The sequence below is a fragment of the Mercenaria mercenaria genome, unplaced genomic scaffold (genome assembly GCF_021730395.1).
Source record: "Mercenaria mercenaria strain notata unplaced genomic scaffold, MADL_Memer_1 contig_3799, whole genome shotgun sequence".
Classification (NCBI taxonomy): domain Eukaryota; kingdom Metazoa; phylum Mollusca; class Bivalvia; order Venerida; family Veneridae; genus Mercenaria; species Mercenaria mercenaria.
In genome coordinates this window covers 10980-23491 of record NW_026461973.1, presented here as the reverse complement: position 1 = coordinate 23491, position 12512 = coordinate 10980, and the positions used below count along the sequence as shown (strand labels likewise).

General features: G+C 37.4%; 1 protein-coding gene across 1 annotated transcript; it reads left to right on the top strand.

The window, feature by feature from the left end:
* The first annotated feature begins 766 nt into the window (after positions 1 to 766).
* On the top strand, positions 767 to 2155 carry LOC123530393 (uncharacterized). Its single transcript, XM_045311163.2, has one exon. The coding sequence runs from the start codon at positions 767 to 769 to the stop codon at positions 2153 to 2155; it is 1389 nt and encodes a 462-aa protein (XP_045167098.2).
* Positions 2156 to 12512: the final 10357 nt, after the last annotated feature.

Sequence of the window (12512 nt, the reverse complement as noted above, 5' to 3'; positions counted from 1 at the left end):
GGTACCAACACCAGTTTGGCAATAGGACGAGAAGAGCACCTTCATGTACCGTCACTCAGCCAACTACTAATGCTTCCCCAAACTAGTTGAGATAGGCTCTAAAGCAAAGGTAAGTAACTCTGAGAGATTGTTGGCTTCTTTTAGTGAATGGAAATAATTAACTTCTGACCAATGGGTCTTAGAAGCTGTGCAAGGTTATAAAATTGTTTTTGACAAAACACCAGTGCAAACTTCACTTCCAAATGAGATTAATTTTAATGATGCAGAAACGGCTTTGGTTGATCAGGAAGTACAATCAATGTTAGATGATGGCGCAATTTATGATACTGAAAAAGAATCAGGGGATTTTATTTCAAATATTTTCATAGTTCCTAAGCCCCAAAGCAACAAATGAAGACCAGTTATCAATTTGAAGCATCTTAACTTTTATGTTCATTATGAACATTTTAAACAAGAGACTTTTCCATATGTTTTGGAATTAGTACAGAGAAATGATTACTTTACTTCTTTAGACCTTAAATCTGCTTATTTTTCGATACCTATTCATCATGATAGTCAAAAGTATCTGAAATTTACTTGGAAGGATGACTTATTTTGCTTCAGTTGTCTCCCCTTTGGGCTCTCATCAGCCCCTTTTGTTCTAACAAAAATCATGAAACCGGTCTTTGCATTTTTCAGACAGTTGGGCATAAGATGCTCCTATTACATTGATGAATCTATTAATATGAATCAAGACAAACAAACTTGTCGCCATAATGCAATGACAATGTATAAAAAGTTGCAAGCATTGGGTTTTGTCATTAACAATGAAAACTCAGTTGTAATTCCTTGCCAGAGAATTGTGTTCTTTGGGTATATTTTAGACTCTGTTTTGTTCATGGTATTTTTGCCTGAAGAAAAAATACAAAAAATTATTTCTAAAGCTTCAAAATTGTTACATCAAGACTCTGTCAGGATAAGAGATCTAGCTTCATTCATTGGTCTTTTAATAAATGCTTTCCATGCAGTTCTTGAAGCCCCATTACATTACAGAAGTCTTGAGCGGCTGAAAGTAGAAGGTTTAAGCCTGTTCGGTGATTATAATGCAGTACTGAAACTTACTGATTTAGCAACCAATGAAATTGAATGGTGGGTCAAAAATATCAGAGCCAAAAATGGTAAGAAGATAAGACAAGATTCAATTTCAACTTGGATTCAATGTGATGCGTCGAATGCAGGCTGGGGTTGTTTTCATGTTGATTCCTCTGTTACTGTTGGAGGCAGATGGACTCGTAAGGAAATGATTTATCATATAAATTATTTAGAGTTACTTGCAATTTTCTTTGCTTTAAAGTCTCTTTTTTCAAAACATAGGGATATTCACATTGGCATCCAATCAGAATCTGATAATACAACTGCAATTTCTCATGTGAATAAAATGGGTGGTATGTGTTCTCCTGATATGGACAATCTTGCAAAACAGATTTGGAGTTGGTCTTTGGAAAGAAATATATTCTTGTCAGCTTTCCATTTACCTGGTTGTAATAATTTGCAAGCAGATTTTGCATCTCGTAATTTCTCCGATACAACTGAATGGAAGCTGAAAGAGGATATCTTCAAAAGACTTTCCAAACATTTTATGCAACCAAATATAGATTTGTTTGCTTCACGTTTAAACAAGCAATTAGATTGTTATGTCTCTTGGATGCCAGACCCTGGTGCTTGGGCAGTGAATGCTTTTTCCCTGAATTGGAAGGGATTAGAACCATATATTTTTCCTCCTTTTAACCTTTTGAGTAAGGTCTTGAATAAGATTATGGAGGATGAAGTTGAAGAAGCTCTTTTAATTTGCCCTTTCTGGCCTAACCAGACCTGGTTTCCATTGTTTCTTCATAGATTGATCTGTCTTCCTATAAGGTTACCAAGACACCGAGATCTTCTTCGTATGGTACACAATCGACAACTACATCCTATGGGAAAACAACTGTGCTTGATTGGGGGTCTTGTCTCCGGTTGTTGCTCCAGGATAGAGGAGTTCCAGAAGGGGCTATTGACACGATTTTCAAGAGCTGGAGGATTGGAACTAGGAAACAGTATTCGTCAGCGTGGAGGAAGTGGTCTATGTGGTGTTGTATCAGGAGCTGTAATCCCGTTTCACCCTCTGAAACGGATATAGTAACTTTCTTGTTTTTCTTATAGTGTTATTTCTACCCATAAATCAGTGATTTTTGAGACATTAAAACTTGTTCATGGAAATTGGAACAGTAATTTACCTGTTGTGTCGCGTTTTGTAAAAGGACTTTTTGTAAGTAACCCCCCTAAGGCTAGATATTCTTCAACATGGGACGTTTCCATAGTTCTGAATCATATTTCCAGTTGGATGCCTTTGGATTCTTTATCATTAAAATTATTGACCTTAAAATTAGTGACTCTCTTAGCCTTGAGTACAGCTGCAAGAGCTCAAACATTGAAGTCTTTGTGTGTTGACAGTCTTTGCTTTAAAAGTGATAAAGTAGTTTGTGTATGTGAGAACCTTAAGTGTTCAAAACCAGGAATTCCTTTTAAAGTTGAAATCAAATGTTTCGAAAAAACTGAACTTTGTCCAGTGAGGACTTTGAATTACTATTTGAAATGTACTAAGTCCTTAAGAAAGGATCGTCAGTTGTTTATTTCATTTGTAACCTATAAAGCTGTTACTACAAGCACAATTGCTAGGTGGCTGAAAGCGGTACTTTTTCGTGCTTGAATTGACATTGGAATTTATACAGCTCACTCTTTTAGAGCTGCATCTTCGTCTGCTGCTTTATTTGCAGGATGTAAATTAGTGGATATTCTTAAGACTGCCGATTGGTCTTCAGCTAAGAATTTCCATAAATATTATCTTAGAGAAATTGAGTCAAGTTCGTCCAATTTCAGTTCCTCTGTACTGAATACTTGTAGCAAATAGTATTGTGACTCTTAAAATGATGATGATATATTTCTTTATGTATTTAATGATTTAAGAAGATATTTGATTCTTCATACAAAGGCATTGTTCTTGAAGGACAACTTTTGGATGAATAAAGATTATTGTTTGAATATATTTATTCTTTTGGTTCCTTTTTATTCATGTTGGCTCTTTAAAGATGCTGAATATATAAATTAGAGGCCAAGGCCTAGTGAAAATAATGGAAACCCCATCCAAGCACTTGTTGTGAAGGATGGGGTTCATTATTGGAAATAGGCCGGAGGCCGAAAATATATATAGGAACCCACCACTTTTTGTTTGCCCCAGCCCTGTTCTTTTTCTAGCCAACATGATACTTTAAAAACTATGAATTTTGCACGCTTTTTTATGGTTTTATATGTGGTTGGTCATGTGACTTGTATGGCTATTTTAGCCTTTAAAGGTAGCGAATCTTGATACGGTTGATAGGACAGCATGCTGAATATATATATATTAGAGGCCTCCGGCCTATTTCCAATAATGAACCCCATCCTTCACAACAAGTGCTTGGATGGGGTTTCCATTTTTTATTACATTAATTTTTGTTTATACAGTTGTCAGGGTTTGTGAGATACCTATTATATGAATTCACCCAAAAAGAAAAGAAAGCTTACAACCTGTATTTGTCTTTAGGATCTCATTTCAGTCTAATAATAATCTTAAAGCTACAAAAACTTAATTCTTTCCAAATGAGACACAAGGACTGATTATTTCTAACAATTATTTAAGGTAAAGTCCTGCACCCAGGATAACCTTGGATGTCCTGGCCCCAGGACACTCTACCATCCTGGCTTCCTGGGATTTCCTGGTCCTGGTACTCCATCTACATTCCAGGAAATTCCAGGATATCCTGGCCCCAGGACACTTTTTCAATCTTGGCTTCCCAGGATATCCTGGGATTTCCTGGCCCTCAAAATGTTATTTTTTTACATCCTGGCATTTCCTGCTTATACAGGATTGTCCAGGAATGTGCGGGAATAAATCCTGTTCCAATTACCGGCGTGAAAAATCTTGAGATATCCCAGGATATCCCAGGAAAATGGCAGGAATTTCTCCTGAGATAACCTGAGATATCCCAGGATAATCCCAGGATTTCCTGGCCTGTTTTTGCACGGGTCTAAGCTCTACATACAAGAGGGCCATGATGGCCCTATATCGCTCACGTGTTATCATTGCACATGAGGACAAGAAGGTCCTCAGTAAAAATATTTAAGTCCAAAGGACAGGAACAACAAAGGGAAAAAATTTAACCAAAAAGAAAAAACAATTCTTACAAAGTACAGATAATGTCAAAAGGCACCTAAAAATTGGAGGTGCCATCCATGTTGTACCACTGAAAAGTGGTCTTGGTTTTTCCCTACGGCCAATAATAAAAAAGTTACTAAAAATAAGCTATTTATAGTAACGTAAAAGGGAAGTAATTAAAAAATAAATATTGTAAGTGAACAAAAGAAGGCTCTGCCAAATAAATCTGTTGACATAAATGAAATTTCAGATCAGTATCTTCATTAGTTACAGAGATATATATACCCATTTTAATTTGAAATAAAGGGAGGTAATTTGACATAAAATCAGTCCATAGTTATCTACCCTGATTGTCTCAGTCCAACTAATAACAATAATGAAATTTCAAATAAGTCCCTATAAGTACTTACTGATATAAATCCATTTTGATTACAATCAGGGGAGGTAATTAGATATAAAATAACTCTGGAACCTACGATTGGATCTGATTTGTCATGGAATCTAAGATTTATTGTTGTTGAAGATATTTTGGAAGTTTGTTTCAAATAAAACCATAAATGAAGTCTCTATCTGGCTGCAAAAGCCAAAATAGCCAATTTTGGACCTTTAAGGGGCCATAACTCTGGAACCCATGAAGGAATTCGGCCAGTTCAAGAAAGGAACTAAGACCTTGTGGTGATACAAGTTGTGTGCAAGTTTGGTTAAAATCAAATCACAAACTAGAAAATGCTTTTGTAAAAAAGCGCATGTCTCCCCCAATGCAAAGTCCTATAGGCAAGAAGTCAAAAGGGGTCAGGAGCGAAAGTCAAAGAGACACTGATGGTTGGCTGCAATAGGGATCATCTACTTGGCATGTCCAGTCATCCCGCTAAATTTCAACACTCTTGGCCTAGTGGTTCTCAAGTCACTGTTCAGGCTCTTGTGACCTTGACCTTTGATCAAGTGACCTCAAAATAAATAGGGGTCATCTACTCTGCATGTCCAATCATCCTATTAAGTTTCAACATTGTAGGTCAAGTGGTTCTCAAGTTATTTCCAAAAAATGATTTTACATGAACAGGCCACTGTGACCTTGACCTTTAATAGACTGACCCCAAAATCAATAGGGGTCATCTACTCTGCATGTTCAATCATCCTATGAAGTTTCAACATTCTGGGTCAAGTGGTTCTCAAGTTATTCATCGGAACTGGCTATCAATGTTCAGGCCCCTGTGACCTTGACCTTTAACGGAGTGACCCCAAAAACAATAGGGGTCATTTACTCTGCATGAACAATCATCCTATGAAGTTTCAACATTCTGGGTCGAGAGGTTCTCAAGTTATTGATTGGAAATGGTTTTCCATTTTCAGGCCCCTGTGGCCTTGACCTTTAACAGAGTGACCCTAAAATCGTTAGGGTTCATCTACTCTGCATGACCAATCATCCTATGAAGTTTCATCATTCTGGGTCAAGTGGTTCTCAAGTTACTGACCAGAAATGGTTTTCAATGTTCAGGCCCCTGTGACCTTGACCTTTCACAGAGTGAACCCAAAATCGTCAGGGGTCATCTACTCTGCATGACTAATCATCCTATTAAGTTTCAACATTCTGGGTCAAGTAGTTCTCAAGTTACTGACCGGAAATGGTTTTCAATGTTCAGGCCCCTGTGACCTTGACCTTTGACGGAGTGACCCCAAAATCAATAGGGGTCATCTACTTTGCATGTACAATCATCCTATGAAGTTTCAACATTCTGGGTCAAGTGGTTCTTTAGTTATTGATTGGAAATGGTTTTCAATGTTCAGGCCTCTGTGACCTTGACCTTTGACGGAGTGACCCCAAAATCAATAGGGGTCATCTTCTCTTCATGACCAATCATCCTATGAAGTTTCAACATTCTGGGCCAAGTGGTTCTCTTGTTATTGATCAGAAATGGTTTTCAATGTTCAGGCCCCTGTGACCTTGACCTTTGACGGAGTGACCCCAAAATCAATAGGGGTCATCTACTTTTCATGACCAATCATCCTATGAAGTTTCAACATTCTGGGTCAAGTGGTTCTCTAGTTATTGATCGGAAATGGTTTTCAATGTTCAGGCCCCTGTGACCTTGACCTTTGACGGAATGACCCCAAAATCAATAGGGGTCATCTACTCTTCATGATCAATCATCCTATGAAGTTTCAACATTCTGGGTGAAGTGGTTCTCTTGTTATTGATCGGAAATAGTTTTCAATGTTCAGGCCCCTGTGACCTTGACCTTTGACGGAGTGACCCCAAAAACAATTGGGGTCGTCTACTCCAGCAGCCCTACAACCCTATGAAGTTTGAAGGTTCTAGGTCAAATGGTTCTCCAGTTATTGCTCGGAAATGAAGTGTGACGTACGGACGGACAGGGCAAAAACAATATGTCTCCTGGGGGAGACATAATGAAGCTGCTATTGTGCAGACAAGGTCAAAATGGCTAATTTTGGCCCTTTCAGGGGCCATAACTCTGGAACCCATTATGGGATCTAGCCCGTTGAAGAAAGGAACTGAGATCTTAGAGTGACACAAGTTTTGTGCAAGTTTGATTAAATTCAAATCATAAACGAAACTGCTATTGTGCAGACAAGGTCAAAATAGCTAATTTTGGCCCTTTCAGGGGCCATAACTCTAGAACCCATAAAGGAATCTCGCCAGTTCAAAAAAGGAACCAAGATCTTATGGTGATACAAGTTGTGTGCAAGTTTGGTTAAAATAAAATCATAAATGAAGCTGCTATTGTGCAGACAAGGTCAAAATAGCTAATTCTGGCCCTTTCAGGGGCCATAACTCTAGAACCCATAATGGAATCTGGCCAGTTCAAGAAAGGAACCAAGATCTTAGGGTGATACAAGTTGTGTGCCAGTTTGGTAAAAATCAAATCATAAATAAAGCTGTTATTGTGCAGACAAGGTCAAAATAGCTAATTTTGGCCCTTTCAGGGGCCATAACTCTGAAACCCATAAGGGGATTTGGCCAGTTTAACAAAGGAACCGAGATCTTATAGTGATACAAGTTGTGTGCAAGTTTGGTTAAAATAAAATCATAAATGAAACCACTATCGTCCAGACAAGAAATTGTTGACGCACGGACGGACGCACGATACGCACGGACGATGGACGAAGGGTGATCACAAAAGCTCACCTTGTCACTATGTGACAGGTGAGCTAAAAAGCTGAAAAGTCCACGTTTTAAAGGAATTAGGTCAGTCATTCGGTTGAAAATGTGCTTCTGTGGTGTAGTCAAAAGAAGTCCATAATAAATAGATCCTAATTTTCCCATTGGCGCAAATTTGTGTAGAATGAGTGCTTTAATCACACTTTTTCACTACTAGGATACATTCTGCATGAAATGAGATGGTTTTCATGTTCATACACCCAACATGGCAAGTTTTGCAGATCGAAACCAGAAGTAGGTATTTATTGCGCGGACAAGAGCAAATATGCGCCATATTTAGGGTAGCAGACCACAACTTACTGGCATTTCTCTAGGAACTATTCAACCCCCATTTTCTTTTCATTTTTTCGTTAATTTGTGATAGAACTTTCATGAACAAGAGATCACAGAGTGATCTTGGCACCCACGAATGTGCCATTTTTGAGTGTTCCAAATTTCAAGACTTATTGACTAGCTCAAGGTCAAATTTCATTTCCATACACAACACTGTGCATGTGGTCCATGCATGTGGTCCAAATTTGAAAGCTGTAGCTTGAGAAATGTGAAAGTAGGTCACTAGATCAATTTCAAAGACAAAGTTCTTTGTACACAAAACTATGCATGTGCATCAAGTTTGAAGGCTGTAGTTTGAGAAATTTGAAAGTAGGTCACTAGGTCAATCTTAAGGTCAAAGTTTACTTTGATACACAAAACTATGAAAGTGGTCCAAATTTGAAGGCTGTAGCTTCAGAAATGTGAAAGTAGGCCACTAGGTCAAAATCAAGGTCAAATTTCATTTTAGAACACAAATCTATGCATGTGGTCCAAATTTGAAGCCTGTACCTTCAAAAATGTGAAAGAAGGTCACTAGGTCAATGTCAAGGTAAAGTTTGTTTCGGTACACAATCCTATGCATGTGGTCTAAATTTGAAGCCTGTAGCTACAGAAACGTGAAAGTATGTCACTAAATCAATATTAAGGTCAAAGTTCATTTCGGTACACAAAACTATGCAAGTGGTCCAAATTTGAAGGCTGTAGCTTGAATAATGTGAAAGTAGGTCACTAGGTCAAAATCAAGGTCAAATTTTATTTCGGAACACAGAACTATGCATGTGGTTCAAATATGAAGCCTGTACCTTCAAAAATGTGAAAGAAGGTCACTAGGTCAATGTCAAAATTTGTTTTGGTACACAAAACTAAGCATGTGGTCCAAATTTAAAGGCTGTAGCTTGAGAAATGTGAAAGTAGGTCACTAGGTCAAAATCAAGGTCAAATTTCATTTCTGAACACGAAACAATGCATGTGGTCCAAATTTGAAGCCTGTACCTTCAAAAATGTGAAAGTAGGTCACTAGGTCAATGTCAAGGTCAAAGTTTTTTTTTGTGCACAAAACTATGCATGTGCTCCAAATCTGAAGGCTGTAGCTACAGAAATGTGAAAGTAGGGCACTAGGTCAAAATCAAGGTCAACTCATGTCAAGGTTCACCTTGCCACTCACAACCATACATGTGGTCCAAATTTGAACGTTGTAGGTTATTGACAAGAAATTATTTTCAATGTTTTTACATATATAAGTCTATGTAAACCATGTGACCCCTGGGGCAGGGCCATATTTGACCCTAGGGGGATAATTTGAACAATCTTAGTAGAAGACCACTAGATGATGTCACATACGAAAGGTTTTTCAAAGTTTTTCCCTATACAAGTCTATACAATGTATAAACCATGTGACCACAAGGGCGGGGCCATATTAGACCCCAGGGAAATAATTTGAATCATCTTGGTAGAGGACCACCAGATGATGCTTCATACCAAATATCAAAGCCCTAGGCTCTGTGGTTTGGACAAGAAGATTTTCAAAGTTTTTCCCTATATAAATCTATGTAAATTATATAAATAAACAAAGGGCCATAACTCACTAAAAAATTGTTGAACCAGTCTGATTTTCAGGGGGACACAACTAGGGTACCAATACATCACTCTGACAAAGTTTGGTCAAAATCCCCCCAGTAGTTTCTGAGTGTGTGCAGAAAATAGCTAGGATTGTGTTTTTGTGTTTATTTCTTGGATTTATTTTGTGCTTTTTGAGAAATTTAGATTTTAAAAGCAAAAGTTGTATATATTGTGACATTTTATACATGTGCATTTTACCTATGGCAATGATGAATGAACGCCTATTAATGCGGATTTCATCTGATTTGGTGAACAAAATCTCACCCGGAGTTAATGATAATCTAAACACAATGAAAGTACAATATAGTAGAGAACAATTACTGGATTATAGCTGTGTACCCAGAAGATTTACAATACTAAATGGAGAGACATTATCATTATTGAAAGAATTTAATCTTTTAAAATACAGAGGTAAACGAGCGGGTCACCCAAAGGCAAAAAGCAATGCTGGTGTTCATATGAAAAATTTAATTCAAATTAAACAAGATCATAGTACATTGTTATTAAATAACAAGAATGAAAAAGTCATATGCTTAACATTAAACTGCAGATCCCTTGTAAATAAAGGCGATCTTCTTGGGCAGATTCTCAGAGATGAGAAAATTGACTTTGCACTGCTCACGGAAACATGGTTTTCAGATAACAAACAACATCAATTCGAAACTTCTGACTTAAATCAAAACAGCTATAAAATCAGTGTAGCGAACAGAAAGAACAATCGGAGGTGGTATTGCAGTCACGTGCCGTACAGGAGTGAATATGCGTAGGCTGTCCATGGGAACTACACAGACTTTTGAATTTGGCGTCTGGCAACTTATTCTTAAAAACATTACTGTTCATTTGGTCGGCATTTATAGATCTCCATCAGTGTCGACTCCTGCTCAATTTGTCCCAGATTTCTTTCAGTTTATGGAAGACACACTCCCAAAGTTTACAAATATCTTGGTAATGGGTGACTTCAACCTACATATAGATGAAAACAGCAGCACAATTTCAGAATTCAAAAATTCGTTATGTGCTATGGGTCTAGAGCAACATTTTAACTTTACTACTCATACAGCTGGTCAAAGTCTGGACCTGGTTATTACTGAAGCTGCAAATGGTGTTAACATTTTATCTTGTGAACCTGGTTTATTTGTGTCTGACCACTGTGTTGTAAAATGTGTTCTAAATATACAAAAAGAATGTATAACTAGCAAAACAGTGGAATTTCGAAATTTTAAACAGATCAATCACGAAGAATTTTCAAGAGACCTCGCATATATATCGGTAATTAGTGAAGACGTCGATTCTTTTGTCGATCGGTTTGAAATAGAAATAGAGTCAGTTCTTGATAAACATGCACCACTGACACAGAAAACTAAGATCTGTCAGTCACCTAAACCATGGTTTAGCGTCGACTTACTTCAACTTAAAAGGTCATTAAGTAAAGCTGAACAAGTATGGAGAAAATATCGGGAACCGTACCAACTTGACACTGTAAAAAAGCTACGTCTCAAGTATCATTATGAAATTCGTAAAGAAAAAAGATCAGTTCTTAGTGAGAAAGTGGTAAATTCAAAAGGCGATTCAAAAAAATTGTACAAGTTGGTATCGGAACTCACTGGAACAAAGTCTGAAAATCCAATGCCCGCTGAAGAAAGTAACATTACACTGGCAGAGAAATTTGCAGTTTTCTTTTTGAGCAAAATTGAAAAGATCCGTGAATTACTTGTAAATTATGAAAGTTACGTACCAGAAAAAAGGGATGTTCGACGTTTTGAGGTTTTCAGAGATCTAAGTGAAGCAGAAGTGAAAAAACTGATAAATGAACTTCAAACCAAATCCTGTGAGCTTGATAAACTAACCACAAAAATATTAAAGATGCATCTCAATGAATTGGTCCCTTTAATAACTGACTTGGTTAATTTGTCATTACGTCAAGGGATTTTTCCATCGAAGTGGAAACATGCGATAGTCAGGCCTTTGTTGAAGAAGGTCAGACTCGAACTTGTGCTATCCAATTATCGCCCTGTGAGCAATTTGCCATTTCTATCGAAACTTATAGAGAAGGCAGCTCTTTTCTTATTAAAAAAACATGCTAGTGAATACCATCTTCTTCCCAAAAATCAGTTGGCGTATAGACCCTTTCACTCATGTGAAACGGCTTTACTCCGATTAACCAGTGACTTGTTGGAAGGCTTGGAAAATCAGGAGGTCAGTGCTCTAATTGCACTGGATCTGAGTGCCGCCTTTGACACTGTTGACCACGATATTTTAGTGCAAGTGTTACACTCTCAGTATGGGCTATGTGGTACAGCTCTCAACTGGATTGACTCTTATCTTAGGCCACGCAGTTGTAGTGTAAGTGTAGAAACTGCTATTTCAACTCCATGCCCATTACAATGCAGCGTTCCCCAGGGTAGCTGTTTAGGCCCCTGGCTCTATCTCACTTACGCAGGAACTCTATTTAATGTCATTCCCCAGTCAATATCTGTGTATGGGTTTGCTGATGACCATACTGCCAACAAACGCTTTCAACCAACTTCAGTTGAAAATGAGAAACAAGCTATTCAAAAACTTGAAAACTGTGCATTCACCATTGATAACTGGATGAAACAAAACAAACTTAAAATGAATACGTCAAAAACCGAATTCATCTTATTCGGTAGTAGACAGCAACTTGACAAATGTTCAGTAACAGAAATTGACATTGCTGGTGACAAAATCAAATCAGTACATTTTATAAGGTACCTAGGGGCATTCTTAGATGAAAATCTTAGTTTTAAGGATCATGTCAAGAGAAAATGTCAAACCGCAATGGTTAATTATCTTAGAATCAAAAATATTAGAAAATACCTTACTAAAGAGGCTACTGAAATTCTGGTATTATCACTGGTCATTTCACATATAGATTACTGCAATGCAATATTGTATGGTATTCCTCACTGTGAAATTCAGAAAATGCAAAGGATATAAAACATGTGTGCCAAACTCGTTTTAAGACTCAGCAAGTATGACAGTTCAAAACTAGAGCTATCACTAAAGGTGATGAATGTACCCCCCATATGCACTGACACAGTACATTGCAATTTGACGCACACAAGATTGCATAATTATGTGGACTGTATGTATATAGACTGTATGTATACAGTATAGTAACAAAAAACAAAGTCCCATAACTATGCAGAATATTTATCTAAAAGAATGTAA